At 43.7% G+C, this 22,105-nt stretch overlaps 1 protein-coding gene across 1 annotated transcript in view; it reads left to right on the top strand.

Annotated features, from left to right (window-relative positions):
* Positions 1 to 15,031, top strand: part of LOC128462374 (nuclear receptor subfamily 5 group A member 2) — a 34,285-nt gene extending 19,254 nt beyond the window's left edge. The window contains exons 5-6 of the mRNA XM_053447771.1: positions 13,746 to 13,884; positions 14,374 to 15,031. Coding sequence (XP_053303746.1) covers positions 13,746 to 13,884; positions 14,374 to 14,627 — 393 coding nt within the window. The 3' untranslated portion in view covers positions 14,628 to 15,031. The remainder of the gene's footprint in view (positions 1 to 13,745; positions 13,885 to 14,373) is intronic.
* Positions 15,032 to 22,105: the final 7,074 nt, after the last annotated feature.

Genomic DNA, 22,105 nt, shown 5'->3' with positions numbered 1-22,105 from the left:
ATGGTGTGTCGTAACGTGCCGCCAACAGTCAGGACATCAGGGTCAAAGTGACCAAAACGATCCGAAGTCATGATCCAACATCATTGCTAAATAGACTAAATACGTTTGATGATTAGTTTGTGTGTGAAGAGGGACAGGCAGACCAAAAGCAGAACAGGTGGGCAAACATGTGTCATCCTCCCTCACTCTCAACACAACTCATGACTGCATGGCCACTTTCAAATCTAACACCATCGTCAAGTTTGATTACGAGACTGTGGGGATGAGCCTAATCTCTAACGACGAGAGGGCCTATCTGGAGGAGCTTGAAGTCTACAGAAATGGTGTGAGAATAACAACCTCCACCTGAACATCAGCGAGACAAATCGTTGAAAGTGGATTTGAACAAGAAGCAGGAGAGGAGCTACCATCCCCATTTCAAAACATTAGTACTTGCTGTAGGGCCAGATTAATAATAATTTTTCATGATTAATAATAATTAGCCAACGTCAAATCTACTACTACTATTGCACAACATAAATGGTGCCCCTGCGTGAGGCTATCTAACTCCAGCTGTATCATAATACTGTGTACAATGATCCAGAAATAATTTTGAAAATTAATTTCTTTGCAAATTTTTTTTTTGTATTTCTAAATTCCCCTGCGCCTTTGCCAAACAGGTATACTAGTGCCTTGTGTATCTGTGGTTGGCTGCATAGTGTAATCGGTGGTTGTGTATTCGCGATGCACAATAATTATAATTAATTTCTTAAAGAGAAAGATAATTCGGAAATTTATTTCTCTTTGAAATTTTTATTTGTAATTCCCTTGCACCTGTGCCAAGCAGGTATACTATTGCCTTGTGTATCCATGGTTGGCTGCTTATGCATATTAGTGGTTGTGTCATCTCAATGCACAATAATTATAATTAATTTTTTTAAGAGAAAAATAATTTTAGAAATTTACTTCCCTTTGAATTTTTGTTATTCTTAAATTCCCTTTGCTAAGCAGGCGTTGTGTATAACTATGGTTTGTTTGCTGACTACGTTTCAGTAGGTTAGTAATTTTTATTGGAGAATTTCTGCATGCTTTGAATTTCAAGGAGACTAACTAGATTTGAGAGACTAGTTTCGAGTAGACTAGTTGTTAACCAACTAGGTCTAAAGGATTGAGCCATCGAGCTATCCTACATAGTGCTACTATATAGACACAGAGTGAAGCTCACCTGTGCATCTTGTGTAGTGTTTATTAAGTTTTTATCCGCTTTAACCTAAGCAAGCTTGAGTAGCCCACCAGGTGCTTTTCGCACTCAGGAGATGAGTAGCATGGACCATCCTGGGGCAAGGACTCCCTCAAGGCCAGACGACCTGTCAGAGACAGTCGCCAGTCTGAGCACTTTTTATAGTAATGCTATAATTAAGTTTTTATCCGCTTTTATCTAAGCAAGCTTGAGTAGCCTACCAGGTGATTTTCGCACTCAGAAGATGAGTAGCATGGACCACCCTGGGGCAAGGGCTCCCTCAAGGCCAGACAACCTGTCAGAGACAGTCGCCGGTCTGATCAATTTTTCTAGTGATGAAGTGAGTGAGTTGAGTGATTATGATTTAAGTACCTTCGATCAAAGGATTGAAGAACTGACCATACACCTCAACAACACCACTAGTCAGAAATTGAGTTTATCCCACGTTCTGGGTGACCTGGCACTCCTCTACAAAAAGAGGGCCAAGCGACAATCCCAAGAACATGTTGATGCGCTCAGAGTCATGCTAGCAGCATGCATGGCGGAGCAAGAACAAAACTCCCACAATCGGTTTAGATCTCATTATATGAATACCTCTCAACAGAGAAGTTGTTTTTAGCCAACGGAAACCATATCAGTACCAGGAGTATAGATATGGTGACCGAAACCCAAAACATGGGATGCATTCTGGGACAGAGGAGTTAATACGGAGATGTGTGGCTGAAACAATGAGAGACATTGTGCCACCTGTTCCTCCAGGCTCTCCTAAGACACCAGACACTGATCCCCATGGGCAAAACTAAACAAAACTCCCTCTCCCCTCCACATCTGAAAAGGGGGGGGGGAAATCCCAACTCCAAACAGAGAGATCACTCAAACCACTCACATCATCAATAGTTGCATGTCTTAGACCCTCTGTCATTAAATTGTATAACGTATGTTCAGGTATTGAACCTTCTTAGACCTCGTTGAGTGAATCTTGAAGTCCTCTACCACTACGGTTATGCATCCCTCCCGGTTAAACTTGGCAATTCAGTCTAGACAGTGCAATTTCCTATATCGGTAGATCTGCAGAACCTAGGAATAGGATTCATCATTAATTTACCGATTAGCAAACAACAGAACGTGATTCGCCGTTCTAAATGTTGTGGTTTGACAAGATAACACATGTTTACCTCAAAAACACCAGCACATACTCAAAATTTCCTTTTGTTTCCTTTTTCCCTTTTGTTTCATTTCACTCTTCACACAAATTCATTGGTACGTTGACCATTACTGCTGATAAGCATTGTAAAATTGAAAGTGTGTGCCGTGTTTTAGATATGTGTTATTTTAGTCTCTCTGCCCAGATTCATGCCTCTGTCTGCCCAGACAAAATTATGCCTCTCTGTGTCCAAATTATGCCTCAAAGACATTTATGCCTCTCTGCCTCATAATGAACCAACTTTCACTGCTTCAACTCCACTCAAGGATTACCTCTCATGGATTATCACTGGACTCTCGACCATAGATTGCCCTGGAGACCGGGGTCACAGCCCACTCTCCAGACCAAAAGGGGGAATGTAGGGCCAGAGCCCAGAGTGAACTGACCATCTACACAAAGGCCTGAAATTTGAGGCCCTGTGGGATATTCTGATCCAGCATAGGAATTTCACCTGGCAGTTTCGAGAAACCCCAGCAGGTTTCAAGACCCCCGCAGGAACATTAGGACCCCTGCTGGGTCTGAAAAGCCCAGAAGGTGGCCACCAGACACTGGAGCCGAGGTTAAACAAAGGGTTGTTAAACTTTTGGAGGGAAACATTCTCCAGCAGGCCCCTGGTGGTGGAAAATGTCCTGGGAATGCCTTGGGACCCCCGCTGAGTTCCAAGCCCCGCCCACTCAGATCGATTCCTGACAATTCAATTGGCCGATGGCCTATGACCAACTGCTCAAGGAGGAGGACCTCTCAGGTAATTTAAAAGCCCTGACACCCCAAAAATCTTAGCCATTTCCTGCTCTCTGAAGACGTCAATAGACCGTTCCCGGTCTAGCTAGATGATTTAGTTGCTAAAGGAGGCAATAACAACAAACGTTTGTTTTATTTTCATTTTCTTTTATCTTAAGTCGAAGCTTATTTTGAAAGACTATTTTTGTTTTTAACTTGAAAAGGCCGTGCACAGGAAGCTCACTCGCCGGCCGAGAACAGAGACTTTCTTTTTCACGATCCCCAGAGCTACTCCACAGCTGTTAATCCCTGCAGGACAAAGCATCATTCTGTCGCAGAAGGACGAAGCAGAGTCCCGACGAAGAAGACACGACGTTTAATACCGTTCCAAGAGCAAGAGAAATTCGCTCTATTCGGCCCAGCGCTAACCTCCGTTGCAACCACGAGACCCACCGGAGCCCCGCTTAAGAGGCCAGGACTTCACTCATTTGTTTTCCAGGAATCCGTCCGTTCGTGCACGCATCCTGAGGTTCAACAGCAAGAGATTCACTGGACTTCCGGAAAATCCACGCGCCACGCATAGGCAACACCGCGGCGGTCACAGTAAGAGGCTTTATTGTCTGGGCAGAGACTAGTATTTATACTTAGCATGTCATTTTATTTGAGTGTATGTTTGTTTGTAGATCGCTGATCTGGTTTTTGTTCGTGTTTAAACACGGCGAAACGATACGTCACTTCCGGTTCCTTTGTACCGTGTTGAAATGTTTTAAAGTGCCTCTCGCCGTGACAGAGAGCCTCCGGCAGCACTGTTATCGTCCGACTAAGTTTGCAGAGGATTTAACCTCGGTACACAACTCCAATTTGTGTACTGAGTGGTGAAGTCACTGTAGCTTGTCTCAGACGATGTTTTTCTGATGTCTCTCTCTCTTTCTCTCTCTCTATCTTTTCTCCTAAACCTGTTTTTACACACGTCCCGACCTACACCGACCTTTTCATGTTACACAGCTAAATCTTGACTAAAAGAGCCTAAATTCATCTCGACGCCGTTCGGCGCCAGAACCAGGAGATAAGAAATTTCTTTGTCTAGAAATGTTCCTTTGTGTAACTGGCGACCGACCGCCATCTTGTCTCCGACCTCATGTCGTCACAGAGGTCATACACCTCCATCTTGAGATTACTTGAACGTAACATCTTGATTTCGGCCAGACGACGTCACCACGTGATCTCGTCATTACGCCATAGCCACTCCCCTTTCTCTTTCTTACACACACACACACACACATAGAGACACAGACAGGCAGACACACACGACCACACACACACATAGATACTCAGTATTACATGTGTGACAATTGTGATAAGTGCTGCTGCTGCTGTTGTCATCTTTGAAATATTGGAGTTTGTTAAATGAAGAATCATTGAATGACATTAACTTTATTTCCCTTTTAATAAATACTTTTGTAATTAAAGTATTTGTATTTCTGTGATTATATGTACATATGTATGTGAATACAGCTGGATAACTATAGCCTGTGCTTGAACTTAAAACCCTTCATTGTTTATTATATAATCATTAATATTGAATATTGAGATTATTAATATAACGTTTATCCCTTGAGACTGATATTTAAAGATTGACTCGTTGGTCCCTGTAAACAGGGTGGTGCCCCGCAACGATAAGGAATGATTACAGATCGTATTATTCTTACTTGATAATTTTATTGTTTTCATTAATTATTTTACTATTATTAATTAATAGCTTTATCATTTTTAATTATTTTTAATAATTTTTATTTCAATAATCATTTTTCATGATTATTAATAATTAGCCAACGTCAAATCTACTACTACTATTGCACAACATTGCGTACCGTTCTGCGAATGGGTCGGGTCCAGTCAACATCCAGGACATGGTTGAACGTTACACTAAGCTCTGCATCTGCCAATTGGTTTGTTGTTTCCTCACTGCGACCTAAACACTCAACAACATCACGACTGGTTGCTGTCGTTGCTCCTAAAAAGTGGAATGAGCTCCCCAATGACATCAGGACAGCAGAAAGTCTACACACCTTTCGCCGCAAACTAAAAACATACCTCTTCCGACTATACCTTGAATAAAAGTGTAAACTAACAATTTAGTAGCACTTAAATGGCACTTATATATAGTACTTTGTAGTGTGGCTTTTTTGAAGAAATTGTACTTTCTTGACTCTTGTTGTTCTGGGTTTGTACACTCATGGTTGAATGCACTTATTGAAGTTGCTTTGGATAAAGGCGTCAGCTAAATGAAATGTAAAACAGAAACAACAGGAGTGGTTGCCTAGTTGCTCATGCCTGCACTTTATATATATATATATACACTCCTGATCAAAATCTTAAGACCAGTTAAAAAATTTCATGAATTTGCATTTTGCACTGTTGGATCTTAGGAAGGTTCTAAGTAGAGCTTCAAAATGCAAAAAGATGAAATGGGAACAAGAGACCAAAAGTTGTGAGCAGGCAATTTATTGAAAACAACAATTTAACTCAAATAGGCTGTTCATCAAATGATCAAAAGTTTAAGACCACAGCCTTTAAAAGCCCAAAACTGTGCAAAAATGTGGATTCCATGTCATTTCCTGTCAAGTAATCACACTGTGAAGATCTCTTGATGGCAAAGGCAAAAAAGCTCACCGTCTTTGAACGTGGTAGGATTGTTGAACTGCATAAACAAGGCCTCTCACAACGTGCCATCGCTGCTGAGGTTGGACGCAGTAAGACAGTCATTTTGCATTTCTTAAAAGATGCTCAGGGTTATGGAACAAAAAAATCAAGTGGTAGACCCAAAAAAATCTCACCGGCGCTGAGCCGGAGGATCCGAATGGCTGTCCGTCAAGACACGGGCCAAATTAAGACCATTACTGGTGCTGACTGCACCCCTATAACCATCAGACGACATCTGCGAAGGAAGGGCTTCAAAAACAAGAAACGTCTTCAAAGGCCACATCTCCTTCAACGCCACAAAATTGCCTGTTTAGACTTTGCAAGGGAGCACCAAACATGACACATTCAAAGGTAGAAGAAAGTTTTATTCTCTGACGAGAAAAAATGTAACCTTGATGGTCCTGATCGCTTCCAACGTTACTGGCATGACAAGGAGATGCCACCTGAGATGTTTTCTACGCGGCACAGTGGAGGGGGCGCCATCATGATCTGGGGTGCTTTTTCCTTCAATGGAACAATGGAGCTCCAGGTTGTGCAGGGGCGTCAAACAGCAGCTGGCTATGTGGAGATGTTGCAGCGGGCATACCTCATGACTGAGGGCCCTCGTCTGTGTGGTAACGACTGGGTTTTTCAGCAGGACAACACTCCAATTCACAATGCCCGTCTGACCAAGACTTTTTTCCAGGAGAATAACATCACTCTTTTGGACCATCCTGCGTGTTCCCCTGATCTTAATCCAATTGTGGCATGGCGTCAAAGTCTGATCACACGCCATCAAAACACGAGCTTCTGTATCTTGGACATATTTGGTCCAATCGAGTCCAAACTAGACATGTAAGACAAGAGTCGCGACCTGATGACATCTACAAAGACACCATGACTTAAATTCATAGCGCCATTTATTTAGTGGCCATTTTGGCCATATTCCACATTTTTACTTTGATGTACTTGTCGTAGAACTTTCATCAGATCAACTTAAAATTTTGTTGAGTGTCATCACAACAAGATGGAGATCTAAAGTTATTGAAAGATCGATTTTGCGTCCCACCGTGTGACAATGGCGGGGCGTCAAACTGTGGATACCCAAATGAAGACGATTAAGCTGTACCTGCAATATTAAACCACTAGAGGGCAGTGTAAGACCATGGTTTGCCAAAGGCAAAACTTGTGTTACCTAGGCACCATGTTCATGATCCAACATCTGACATCACCATTTGTGTTTAGATCCATTGACAACATTAGGACTCACCATCAGGAGGGATGACATACAAATAATATGAGCGCAAAAACATTACTGTAATGCTTCAATGTATAAAACATTGCATTTATTAAAGGGGACATATTATGAAAAATTCCACTTTTGCAGTGCTTCTACACGTTAATGTGGGTATCTGGCATGTCTACCGTCCCCAAAACAACTCCAGCAATTTGTTGTGGTTCCTCTATATAAGAAACTATACGATAGACTGCGTCGAATGGGAATACGACCAGAATTGATGTCACAGTCGGTCTACATGGCATAGACCCCCCCCCCCCCCGGAAGCGGAGATCTGGTGGAGGAGGAGACTGGGTTACGTTACGAGCCACAGCACCCTCCTCAGCTCGAGGCGGCGGGTGTTAGCTGTGAGGTTAGCCGAGGGGGGACGCTAACCAGCCGGTGAGCAGGGTGAGAGGCGGTGATCTGGCCGAGAAGCAGAGCCTGCGGTCGGGGCAAGTCACAAGCCCAAGCCCCCTAGTCAGCTCGGGCTCGCTGGGTGATGTCGTCGGGATGCTGGCTCCATGTCAGCGGCTCGCTTCTGGTGGACCTGTCGGTGTTTGTTTACGGTTAGCAGCAGGGAGCTAACGCTAGCTTGCTGTTAGTTTGTGTTTAAAGTTGCAGCACTTTCTGGAATGGCTGCTTGTGCACGTTTTTACAGCAGTATTGCATGTGGCAGCCCACCCGGGAAGCAGCGGAGATCTGGCCGAGAAGCAGAGCCTGCGGTCGGGGTAAGTCACATGCCAAAGCCCCCTCCTCAGCTCGGGCTCGCTAGGTGATGTCGGCTCGCTTCTGGTGGACCTGTCGGTGTTTGTTTACGGTTAGCAGCAGCCGCCTGACTGATCTCCCCACGGACAGGGGAGCGTTGACAGTGCGTGTCTCATGTCGAAGTGAGTGTCTTCAACTAGAAAAGCTGTTGTTTTGTTTCGGTAATTGACGGTGACATGTAAGCTAGGTGGCGTTAGCCTCATAGCAATCAGTGCCTGGCTTGCCGGCCGGCGGCAGCGGCAGCCGGCAGCCGGCTGCTCGGTGGCGGGTTGGTCCCCAGCTGTACCCGGGCGGCTCACTGCGAGGCTGGCGATGCTCCCGCTGACTTCACACACCTGAGAGCCGGACACGTCTCACCGGCTCAGGGTTCCCCACGTCTGAAGGGTATTTCTCATTTTCATCGTCGATCATTATCGATCTGTGACAAATCTCCAGCCTGTGTGTCCCCTTTGTGTGTCCCGCTACGGTTAGCAGCAGCGGGCTAACGCTAGTTTGCTGTTAGTTTGTGTTTAAAGTTGCAGCACTTTCTGGAATGGATGCTTGTGAACGTATTTACAGCAGTATTGCATGTGGAACCCCGGCCGGGAAGCATCGGACTGGGAGGTGGGGGGAGAGATCCCATTTTGGGTCCGGAGTGGAGGAACAATGCTCTCTGAGTCGTAGCTTGTGTGTGTGTGTGTGTGTGTGTGAAAACAATGCACTCGGAGGCTAACCCCAGTCGTTGCTTCTGTGTGTGTCGCCCGGTTGAAACAGCAGGTATAACTTAGAACAGCTGTTTGTGGAGCTTTGTTAGAAAACAGCACCGGAACGTGTTCCAGGACCCCCCCCCCCCGGTCTCTGGCTGCATTGTACCCGTGTTTAGGCACTCTCCTGTGATGCCCGGGCGGCGAAGCGGAGGAGGAGAAGGGGGGGGGGGAGAGAACTGCGCCTTATAACTTTTGTGGCCCGTACAGATTTGCTCCACGCACCCAGAGCTGCACGAACCGGTGACGGTCACCAGCAGCTCGTTGCCACCTCCGTCGCTCGCTTTAAAATAAACTCATACCCGGGGTTTTAAGTGCATTTCGCAGCAAAAGTTGCAGCAGTGTTAGCCTCCAAAGCTGTAGGCCCCCACGATCCCTTTGTCTGTGTAGTTTGAAAATTGTAGCTTCAATGAAGAAACACAACAAACAGATACAGAAATATATGTATAAGACATTGACTTAAAATGATTTTACATCCTTAAATATGCTAAGGGGAGATTTAAGATGTGTCTGTGTCTGTGTGTGCGTGTGTGTGTGTGTGTGTGTGTCGGGGGCGCGGCAGTGAGAGGGGGGGTGGGTTGTTGGTGAGAGGGGGGGCGGGGCACTCAAAACAGGTCAATCTGAGGAAGGCTGTTTTAGACAGGGTAAAAAGGGTGCTGTTTTAAATGATCCTTGTGGTATTTTGACCAAAACATTTTACAGAGATTACATTAAGACCCCAAGGAGCCATATCAACTGTGGTGAAATGGGCATAATATGTCCCCTTTTAAAGGAAAAAAATATTCATACAATACAGCTTGACACACAAATTCACCTTTAAAAGTTATTGTCATTTGTCTATTACAAGCGAACATTAGCTGGATGGCCATGAAAGTGATTGACCCCAACCAGTTGGAACAAGGAACAGATGCCAACATAAGCATGATTTAGTAAAAGACATCACAATATGTTGCATGATCCATTGGCACCATCAGGATTCAATATCACGATGAAAAAGATACAGAGAACATGAGATCAAAGACAATGCCGGCATGCACCTAATGCAAAAAAACACTTACTTTAACTATGACGTAAAAATATGACTGTGCTTTCACATTTCATCAACACACATCAAAATAACCATTTCATTAGTCTCAATGGTTGCATTTAATGGACAGGTAATGCAACAGTATCTGTGCAGAAAAAGATATGTGTGAAACAGTTGCAACCAGGATCAGGCGACACTACAAGATGGAGATTTAAACATATTCAAACATAGATTTTCCATCATACCTTGTGACCGTGGCCTGGCGTCAAAGTTTGATTACACACCATCATCACACAAGCTTATGTATCTTGCACATATTTGGTCTAATCAAGTCCAAACTAGGCATGTAAGACAAGAGTCGTGACCTGATGACATCTACAAAGACACCATGACTCAAAATCATAGCTCCACCTGCTGGCTTCAGGAAGTGAAGCGTTTATCCTTGCCACAGTGCGCAAACGCATGCAACGCGGAGACGAGCGCTTGGTCATCAAACGTTCTCTCTTCACCGACCGCAACATACTTAAAATCGCCTGTGCTTGGGCCCTTTAGTGCTACAACGTAGCTCTAGTTAGGGCCCGAGCACCTCTGGTGGGAGGCCCTATTGAAATTGTAAGGATTATTCTGAGCATTTTTCATCGTGCTCAAAAAGTTTCAAAAGTTTGCAGTAAATTAGAAAGTGGTTAAAATTTACGGATTCTGGAGTATTTGGAAATGGGCGTGGCAAAATGGCTCAACAGCGGCACCTACGGAAAAGCCCCTCATTTAGCATTCACTGATCCTCACGAAAATGAGGATAGTTGTGTATCATGACCAGTTGCACAAAAAAGTCTCTCAGTGCAATGTAAAAAAACGCAACAGGAAGCTCGCCATTTTAGATTTAGTGGCCATATATATATTTATATATATATATACTTTATTTTCTATTTTAAATTTTTATATTCTATTTTATACTATTTCTATTTTATTTTATAGGTTGTAATTACTTGAGCATTGCTAGAAGAGAGCCTGAGACTCAAGCATTTCACTGCCAGCGACTGCTTAATGTTATTGTTGTGCATTTGACAATAAAAAAATCTTGAATCTTGAATCTCTTGAATCTTGAATCATTTTGGCCATATTCCACATTTTTACTGTGATGTACTTGTCGTAGAACTTTCATCAGATCAACTTAAAATTTAGTTGAGGGTCATCACAACAAGATAGAGATCTAAAGTTATTCAAAGATCGTTTTTTTGTCACACGGTGTGACCGTGGCGTGGCGTCAAAGTTTGATTACACGCCATCAAAACATAGGCTTCTGAATCTCAGACATATTTGGTCCAATCGAGTCCAAACTAGACACATAAGACAAGAGTTGCGACCTAATGACATCTACACAGAAATCATGACCTAAAATCACAGCGCCTCCTGGTGACAACAGGAAATGTCTTGTTTTTGGTACGTCTTCCACTTGGATGTAATTTTCCTCATCCACTTTGCGAAACCATGTCAAACTGTGTCAAATGGGTCTCAAGACATTGATAATGTAGCCATAAGATTACTGTGACTTTTCATCATGTGGATTATTAATGGCATGGCATCAAAGTTCATCAGCTCGCCATTAAACAAGAAATTGCTGTAACTTCAATGTTCATGGGTCCGTCTCCCTCAAACTACATGTGTGTATCAACAGCCCCCCCCCCCCCCCCCCTGAAGATATTCATATGGCTTTACTGAATGGGCGTGGCAAAAAAACTGACTAGCTCCCCCTCAAGTGCAGCCGTGGCACTACGATTGGCCGACATCTACAAAAATCGATTGGGGCATGTGTCCTTTCATAACAAACAAATATATATAGATATATAGGCTAGACCAAACAGGAAGCCTGCCATTTTGGCTTTAGTGGCCATTTCGGCCATATTCCACATTTTTACTTTGACGTACTTGTCCCAGGGCTTTCATCAGATAAACTTCAAATTAAGATGAGTCTCATCACAACAAGATGGAGATGAAAACTGATTTAGAGATCGATTTTTTCGTCACACTTTGTGACCGTCGCGTGGCGTCAAAGTTTGATTAAACGCCATCAAAACACGAGGTTCTGTATCTCGGACATACATTGTTTAATCAAGTCCAAACTAGACATGTAAGAGAGTCCCGGCCTGATGACATCTACACAGAAATTATGACTTGAAATCACAGCGCCCCCTGGTGGCAACAGGAAGTTATAGATTGATACATTGATGAACTGCTCCTGGCTGCTTTACGATATACAGCTCAAATGAGCTCAGTCAAGTCATTGGATCTTGGTCAGAATTGTGACATTTTCTCAAACCGTGTAAACATTGAGGTGCGGCGAAGGATCAGCCTTCGCCAAACAACATGATGTTGTCATAACTCCACTGTGCATTGTCCTATCACTACCAAACTTCTGTCACATGATTAGAGTCCAAGCCTGAACAGCTCTAAGTGTCAATATTTCCTCAATGTCATAGCGCCACCTTCTGATTCACCATGAAACAGGAAGTACTTTGTTAATCCACTCTGCATTATCCAACCGGCTCCAAACTACTGACCTATGATCACAATCGTGACCTGACCAGCTCCATATATAAATATTAGTTCAGGGTCATAGCGCCACCTACTGATCAGTGTGAAAATTACGTTGTGGTAACATTGTCTAATTGACACAAAATTGCTCACACTACATCAGAGCGCCTACTTGAACAGATCTAAATGTCTGTGCATTATAAAAGTGATGGCGCCACCTACTGGCAACCGGAAGTAAGCTTTGTTTTATAACTATCATTCGATTAATATAACATTTTCACAGTGTAATGTCCTATTGATAACGTGGACCGTAATGAGCAATTAGCTGGCAAGCATCGACGTCCTGTGACGGACGCAGGAAGTGAAGCGTTTATCCTTGCCGCAGTCCGCAAATCGCATGCAACACGGAGACGTGCGCTTGGTCATCGATCGCTCTCTCCACCGACCGCAACAGGCTTCAACGTTCGAGTGCTCAGGCCGGCCAGTGCTACAACGTAGCCCTAGTTTCTAGTTTGAGTTTGAATGTCAGAGTTTGTGTACACTTTAAAGACATCACACAAGCAGTATTGAGGCATTTAATGTTTTTTCTGTTGTTGTTGTCAAACAATTCACCCATCGGCATGACTATCCCTTCAAATAAAACAAAAAATTGGAAAAAGAAAAAGGATATTCTGTCCAAAAAAACAAAAGAGCAGGCAGTAGAGGCAGTCGGCTGCCCTGCAGGAGACAGAGAAACAGAAAGAAGTGTGCTCTATAAATGCAATAATGAACAATAGATAGATTCTCTCATTTGCATTAAAAACTTCATTAAAGCTATTTCACACATATGTGTAATGGATACAATGATGAAGTCATGATATATTATATCCAAAAGGTCAAACTCACTGTGACATTAATATTGTTCTTCAGAAAGATGTCTGACCAGCATTCAATGCTCTAACTCAGGAACAGTAGGGGTGATTGTGACCGGATTTCACTTTGGGCAGTTATTGAATTGTGTCACTAATCTTGCTGCCAACCTAGAAACTGCGGTGAGTTATAATAAGAGTTTTTTCAGTCTATATTTGAGTCTGCAATAACATTGGGGATAAATTAAAACTTGATCAGACAGTTACTGAAGAATGTTAAGATTGGTCTTAAGATTGGTCAATAATTACTTACTATTGAGCAGAAATGCCAGGCAGGTTGTGGCCAGTACTAAGTAAAGTTAGCCGCTCCCAACCCTGCGTGGATATCCCATAAACAACTGCAACCCTTTTGTCCTGTGTATATAACAATTCAAATGTCAAACAACACATGACTTGCAATGTGGCCAATCCTGCAGAGATCGAATGGATGGATGTTGACACAGATTTTGAAAGTTCAGCCAGCAGCTGACAGAAACCGAGCAGCTTCCGATATTACAGGTGATGAATCCAGAGAAACCTGTCTTTAGTATATAAAATAATAATTAAATAAAACATGCGAAGAGATAGAGTGCAAGCTTGTGTCTGATGCCCAACCAAGCAAGTCCAAACATTAATTTCATCTTTAACTTGAAGGATTACACTCAAAATGTGTATTATTCGTTCCAGGTGCAGCTGTCAGACATAGCATCTCCTACCCTAGCCAACCTGATCCAGAGTGGACAAGAGCTGATTGATAAGCTCCATACCCTGAAGGTGGACTTCCAAGAGTTTGCCTGTATTAAATTCCTCATCCTCTTTAACCCAGGTTAGTGACAGATTAAAATGGTTGTGTTCCACACAAATTTAATCACTTGAATTGGTAAATTGTACCTTTAACCAAAATGCCTTTTATTGTCTAATAATGCAGACATCTCCACAATTAAAGCCCATTCCAAATTGACTTTTCCAGGTCCACAGGAACTATTTCAGGGACTGTACCTGAATCTGTTCCAAAGCAACTAAAGTCTAATTATAGGTTATCATCATTGTTAATAGGCTCAAAAGGTTCTGCTCTTTGGGTGGTAGATTTCAGTGGCCCAGGACTTGTCAAGGTGGAATTTGTAGCTATTGTGTAATTCCTGGAATTATGGAGCCAAAAACGAGTTTACCAGAGAGCTCAAATATATTTTTACACAATAGTAAATGTAATATAAAGAATGTAAAAAAGATGTGCTTCTACAATTCTCCAGACACAAGGGTTGATGTTTAAAGTATATTCATTGGTTCTATTATTTCCTTTTTCCTCCTTAACCAGGTGTGAAAGAACTTGAAGAACATCAGCTCATAGAGAGTGTGCAGGAGCAGGCTGAAAGAGCCCTCCTGGAATATACCCAATGCACCTCTTCTCAGCACCTTGGACGCTTTACTAATCTGCTACTGTGTCTCTCTGAGTTACGCTCTCTCAGCATTCTTGCTGAAGACTACCTGTACTGCCGACATCTTAATGGTGAAGTGCCCTGCAACAACCTGCTCACTGAGATGCTCCGTGTGAGGCACAGCTTGGCATGAAGACTGTCTGCATATATTACTATTGAGTTGATGAATGTCTTGTACAATGAGTTATCCTTAATATCAGTCAGTGCTTATGGCAGAATATACAATAAAAATTATATAAAGGACATAAATAGAAAATTGGTCATAAAGGGGAGAATGTGACTTATAAACCATTAACATTCTACTTTGTGTGGTTTCAGTTACTTAAGGTGCAATATGTGTTTATCCCCTATATCTCATTTCATTTCCTGTTTACATTTAAGAAAGCTGTAGTTGCTAATTACAAGGTACCTTTTAGGGACACAAGTTACAAACAGCTGCATCTGGGTATAAATATGTGTCATCTTGTGATGTCCTTTGTCAGATCTCCTGAATACACCTGTGTATGAGCTCTGTCCTTCAGCTGAATTAAGATTTCCTCTGCAGCTCTTAGTGTTACTTTAAATAAAACTTACAAAGACAAGTTTTTTCTCACCACTCTAAGTTATTTCACTTCTCATGAATTTCCACCAGTCTATGCTCACACACAGAACTGGTTCCCATATTATAGCCTGCCATGCTTCAGGTGTGATACATTTTCTTTGTAAAGTTACCTTATCCACTGATATTCGTGAAATACCAAAATGATAAGTTAATCACTTATTAGACTAGAAACATTGATGAACACTTAACCTACAGTCTTTGCTGTTGTTCTTTACACTAAAAGACAGATATAGGCCCTGATTGTTTAACCATCAAAATTTTAGATAAATCCAAAGGGGCTGGAGCCGCTGCCCCTTGTCTTCCTCGAGAGAAAGTGTCCTTTTTCTAAGGGGCTTTTTAAACATGAATGACTATTATATTCCTGTTTGTGCACAGCTTCCCTATCAAACAAATATATTAATTCAATAAAAACATAAAAATATCAGGTTGGGAGATTAGACTTAGTCATTACCCTCCCTGTACGTCTCCTGCAGTGGTGAGCACACAGTCATCACAGTCACATCATACATGCAGGAACTCCGACTTCCCAGCTCCTGTTACAGTTGGTTGGTTGTTTGTCTCTTGTGTGGAGCTCAGTGGTTATAAACAAATGACTAAGCTACCAGTGCCTCAAGTTTATAGCTAATTAGCTAAAATCCAAAACAAATTAACTTTTGTCTTGCCTATGTACATCATGAGATACTAGATTATGTAATAAGTTAGAGCATACAGGCTATGTACTGTACTTAAGGGGAGACACCACAGGTGAATACAGTCAAATTTGTATCTTATAATGTCATCACAATCGCCACATTGATATGCAAAATAATCGTCAACTATATATCACTGCAGCTGAATAGGATTTCAGAACTTCCCCTGTTAATGACATACTTCAAGACAATATTTCCCCCTTAGATGTTATGTTTTAATATGAAGAGTAGTATTTCCTTTTTACCTTCCCCGTGAATTCAGCTCCGTTATAATCACAGCTGTTTACATTCTGCCGCAGGCAGACAAAACGTGCGCGTTAGACGATCTGTACGGAGTTATTAATAATAATAATACATTTTATTTATAAGCTACTTTCAAGATACTCAAGGTCGCCGTACAACAGTCAACAATACAGTTAATTCAAATTTTTAAAATGCACAAAGCAGAGCAGCAGCAGAACAACAACTTCAGCAGACAGGAAGATTAAAAGTTATACGCCTGCCTAAACAGGTGGGTTTTGATGCTAGATTTAAAAAGAGCGATTGAATTTGGGTCAATGTTCCTGATGTCAGGGGGGAGGGAGTTCCAGAGGTGAGGGGCAGAGCGGCCGAAGGCTCTAGATCCCATGGTGGACAGATGGGCTCGGGGGACGGTCAGGCTGATGGAGGAGGCAGACCTGAGCGACCGGGTAGGGACATTGATAGTCATTAAGGATGGCCTTAAATGTATGGAGGAGGATTTTATAGTCAATGCGGTGTTTAATAGGAAGCCAGTGGAGTTGATGTAGAACGGGGGTGATATGACTGATGGATGGTGTTCTAGTGACGATACGGGCAGCAGCATTCTGTACCACTTGAAGTTTATGGAGGAGTTTGTGTGGGAGACCAAAGAGAAGGGAATTGCAGTAATCCAGGCGGGAAGTGACAAGGGAGTGAACCAGGATTGCGGTGTTGGGAGTGAGTGAGGGGCGGAGGCGGTTGATATTGCGGATGTGGAAGTAGGCAGACCGGATGGTGTTGTTGATGTGGGTATGGAATGATAGGGTGCTGTCGAGGACGACACCCAGGCTCTTAACCTGAGGAGATGGGGAAACCAAGGAGTTGTCTATGGTGAGGGTGAAACTGGGCTGTTTGGTGAGGGTGTGCTTGGAGCCAATGAGGACTGCCTCAGTTTTTTCAATGTTCAGTTTGAGGAAATTTGAGGAAAAGCAGGATTTGATTTCCTGTAAACAGGCACAGAGGGAGGAGGGTGGGAAGGTGGAAGTGGGTTTGGAGGAAACGTAGAGCTGGGTGTCGTCCGCGTAACAGTGGAAATGAATGTTGAATGTTGAAGATCAGTCCAAGTGGGAGGAGGCAGATGATGAATAGGATAGGGCCAAGGACAGAGCCCTGGGGAACACCAGAGGAGAGGAGGGATGGGTGGGATGTGAATGATTTTAACTGGATGAACTGAGTACGGCCATAGAGATATGAGCGGAACCAGTCTAGGGGTATGTCAGTTATGCCAATGGAGGCTAGTCTGTCAAGGAGGGTGGAGTGGGATATGGTGTAAAAAGCCGCGCTCAGGTCGAGGAGGATGAGGATGGATAATAGTCCGGAGTCAGCTGCCATCAAGAGGTCATTTGTGATTTTGAGGAGGGCTGTTTCTGTGCTGTGGCGGGGGCGAAAACCGGATTGGAACTGTTCGTAGAGGTTATTGTTGGAGAGATGAGCATGGACCTGTGATGCCACTTCCTTTTCCAGGATTTTTTAGAGAAATGGCAGTTTGGAGATGGGACGAAGGTTATTGAAGTTGTTGGGGTCTGAACCAGGTTTTTTCAGCGTTGGTGTCACTGCAGCAGATTTAAAGAGAAGATGGGACAGAACCAGAGGTCATGGAAGAATGGATAATGGCAGTTATCAGGGGCAGTAGAGAGGGGAGGGAGGCTATAACCAGGGAGGATGGCAGGGGGTCAAGTTGGCAGGTGGATGATTTGGATTTCCGGATGGCATCTGATAACTCGGCGGCAGAGGGGAGTTGGAAGAATGAAAGTGGTACAGAGAGGGGGGAGTGGAGAACTAGAGGGGAAGGACAACTAGACATGTGAGGGGTCAGCTGCTGGTGGATAGTAGCTATTTTTGTGTTGAAAAATGACATCAGGGAGTTACAGTGGTCAGTGGAGTAGAAATGTGGGGGAAGGGAATCTGGGGGGCGCAGTGTGTTGTTGACCCCTGAGAACAGGGCCCTAGTGTTCCCAGCACCAGCAGTGATTTTATCTGTAAAGTGTTGGGATTTGGCTGAGGAGAGGGCGTCTTTGTATTTGATGATGTGGGCATGATACATCTGTTTGTGGATAGTGAGTCCAGATCTTCTGGAAAGCCGCTCCAGCTGACGTCCTTTGGCTTTCAGCTGACGTAGGTGAGAGGAGAACCAAGGAGCAGGGTGGGTGAATGAGACAGTCCGAGTTTTGAGGGGAGCAAGGGAGTTCAGCAGAGTTAGGAGACCATTATTGTAGAGAGAAACCAGATGATCCGGGGTGCATGGGTAACTGATGGTGGGAAAATTGTCAATGCCTGTTCTGAAATCAGCTAAATTAATGTTTTTTTATGTTACGGAAGGACATAACATGTGACTGTTTGGTTTTGGATAGTGTTAAAGTCAATTTAAACGAAACAACCATGTGATCAGAGATGGGGAGATCGACAGCAGAACAGTTAAAAGGAGTGACACCTGAGCAACAGACCAAGTCCAAAATATGACCTTTAGAGTGGGGAGGGAAATCAATATATTGTTGGAGGCCAAAACTGTCCAGGCAAGAAGTGAACTCCTTAGTGAAAGCATTGTTAATGTTGTCCATGCGAATATTGACATCACCCAGAACAATTATATTGGATGAGAGTGAGCAGATGTGGGTGAGAAATGTGGTGAATTCATCAATGAAATCCTTATTAGGTTTAGGTGGATGGTAAATGTTGACTAAGACAGTTGGAGTGGGTCCATTAAATTGTAGAGCAACAGATTCAAATGACTGGAACACTGGCACAGTGACAGGCGAACCTTCCAGGTCTCGCGGTGAATTATCGCGAGACCACCTCCTCTGCCGGTGAGACGGGGTTGAGAAGTGTAAACAAACCTAGGTGGAGTAGACTCATTCAGCTGAGAAAAGTCATTGGGTTGCTGTCACGTCTCCGTTAGACAAAGAAAGTCATACTTGTGGTCGAGGAGGAGGTCCTGTAGTAGTTGTCCCTTGCCAGTGAGGGAGCGGATGTTAAATAATCCAAGATTGATGTCACTGTGTTCGTTGGAGAAGCCAGCGTTAGCCGACCTGGCTAGGCTAGCTAACGCGTTGTGGTCCACCTTCCTGGAAGGAAGTCGGCAGCGGGATGAGGACCAGAAGGAGCCGATAGCAGTGGAGTCATCGATGTGGTAGCTTTGTCCGGATCCACGGTGGGAGTACCTCCGAAAGGGAAGGCGAGCGATGTCCGGAAAGTGGTGTAGCACCGGCGGGGGAGCGGACCGGAGGAACCAAAATTTGAGGAGCTCCGCATTCATGTATTGGATCAGGGTTGACGCTGGTTTTATTAGGAAGGACAGGACAGTCCAGAAGAGCACAAAGCTCACAGCGAGTTTGTAGATCCACATGATGAATGGGCAGATGTTACGTTCACCGAACAGCAGGAGCAGTGGCCAGGTGAGAAGAAGCCAACACGCTACAGGTACGTTTGAACAGACTAAAGCAGGATACTGACAAAACCGATCGTATTGACAGTAGGATCAGGATAAAATCAACAGTACCACGTTCGCCGAGAGTAAATGGTCTTCTGCAAACTGTGCACATAAAATCATTAAAAACAACCGGAGAGCAGCGGCCACTAATCGCGCCAGCACGGTCCTCTGCCTATAGCTCTGGTGACCCAGAGGCTTTGAGGAAGTCCAGATGTGACCTATGGAGGGCTATCAGAGATGGAAAAAGAGACTTCAGTGACAAGCTGGAATCCAAATCCAGCTCTGACCCTCGACGCTTGTGGGGTGGCCTGCGACACATCACTGGCTATAAAGGGAGAAATAGCAGTGATGATCAGCATGCTGCCTCCCTACCTGAAGAGCTCAACACCTTCTACGCACGGTTTGAGGCAACCAACACCCTTCAATCCGCGAGAATGGCTGAGGACCAAGACGATGACTGCACTCTGTCCCTGACCGTGGCTGACGTGAGGCGAGAGCTTCAAAGAGTGAAGCCTTGAAAGTCATCTGGGCCCGATGGAGTTCCAGCCCTCCTCATGGGGTGCGCCGACCAGCTAGCGGCGGTCTTCACCTCCATATTCAACCTCTCCCTACAACTACAGTGCCTTGCATAAGTATTCACCCCCCTTGGACTTTTTCCCATTATGTACTGTTACTAACTGGAATTCAAATAGACTTAAATAAACTTTTTCCCGTTTGATCAACAAAACATGCATAGTACTTTGGAGGTGCAAAATAAATTTTATTGTGTCACAAACAATAATGAGAACAAAAAAGTTGACATCTGTTGGGTGCATAAGTATTCACCCCCCTGTGTCAATACTTGGTAGAACCCCCTTTCGCTGCAATTACAGCTGCAAGTCTTTTGGGGTATGGCTCTACCAGATTTTCACATCTAGAGAAGGGCATTTAGAATAGATACAAATTTGCGATTAATTGGAATTAATTTTGAGTTAACTATGACATAAATGCGATTACTCGCGACTAAATATTTTAATCGTTTGACAGCACTAGTAATAATGTATTTTGGGAAATTGTCTTTCCCTTAGAGTTAAAGAAGACATGGAGGCAAAATAGATCAAAATCTCAAGATTGACCAGTACATGAAATGTTTCTGCCTGAAGTGTCCTGCTTTAAACAATAACTGCATAATTTTAACTGTAGGTTCCTCATCTAATAACTATTAATATGTTCAGGCAATTCAATATTCTTTTGCTTGACTATAGAAGCTGAAGGTTATATTACTTGTGAAAGAAAAGGTAATTAATTTTCAGAGGTTTACCAACTACATACCGATGCCCAACCTTCCCTTCCTGTCTAAAATCCTTGAAAAGGTTATAGCCAATCAGCTTTGAGAGTTTTTCCAGGAAGGTAATGTATATGAAGACTTTCAGTCAGGTTTAGAGCTCATCATAGCACAGAGACAGCCTTGGCAAAAGTCACTAATGACATTCTAATAGCTTCAGATCTGGGATTTGTGTCTGTCCTCCTTCTGTTAGATCTTAGTGCAGCATTAGACACTATTGACCATAACATTTATTACATATACTTGAACAGTTAATTACCAATAAAGGAACCACCCTAAACTGGTTTAAATAACACATTTTAGAGCATTCCAATTTGTGCAAATTAATCATTGAGTCACCTGTGCACACCAAATTTAACCATGGTGTTCCACAAGGCTCTGTGCTCGGCCCAATTTTATACTCATTATATGTGCTTCCACTAGGAAACATTATCAGGACACACTGTAAAAGTAAGGTTTTATGCTCTATATATTATGACTTTATTCTTGTAAAATAATGACTATTATAATTTTTTTTAATTTAAGTGGTGCTATAATACTAAAGGTCCTATTTTTGATATCTTCAAAATCACAAACGCCGGGTTCATGTCTGCATCTTTGTTGAAGGTGCTTGAATTTTTCAAAAATAATATTTTTACGGACCAGCTCTTCACTCTCGCAAGGATCCTGGAGGGGGCCTGGGAGTATGCCCATCCGGTCCACTTGTGTTTTGTGGATCTGGAGAAGGCGTATGACCGGGTCCCCCGGGAGAAACTGTGGGAGGTGCTGCGGGAGTATGGGGTAAGGGGGTCTCTCCTCAGGGCCATCCAATCTCTGTACTCCCAAAGCGAGAGCTGTGTTCGGGTCCTCGGCAGCCAGTCAGTTTCGTTCTCAGTGGGTGCTGGTCTCCGCCAGGGCTGCGCCTTGTCACCAATCCTGTTTGTGATATACATGGACAGGATATCGAGGCGTAGTCGTGGTGGGGAGGGGTTGCAGTTCGGTGGTCTGAGGATCTCGTCACTGCTTTTTGCGGATGATGTGGTCCTCATTGGATCATCGGCTTGTGACCTTCAGCACTCACTGGATCGGCTGGCGGCCGAGTGTGAAGCGGCTGGGATGAGGATCAGCACCGCTAAATCTGAGGCCATGACTCTTAGCAGGAAACCGATGGATTGCTTACTCCGGGTAGGAAATGAGTCCTTAGCCCAAGTGAAGGAGTTCAAGTACCTCGGGGTCTTGTTCGCGAGTGAGGGTACTATGGAGCGTGAGATTGGCCGGAGAATCCGAGCAGCGGGGGCGGTATTGCGTTCGC

Source organism: Pleuronectes platessa, chromosome 19, assembly GCF_947347685.1.
Source record: "Pleuronectes platessa chromosome 19, fPlePla1.1, whole genome shotgun sequence".
Lineage (NCBI taxonomy): Eukaryota > Metazoa > Chordata > Actinopteri > Pleuronectiformes > Pleuronectidae > Pleuronectes > Pleuronectes platessa.
Note: the sequence above shows the minus strand (reverse complement) of the source record. Positions and strands in the feature narration are given on the sequence as shown.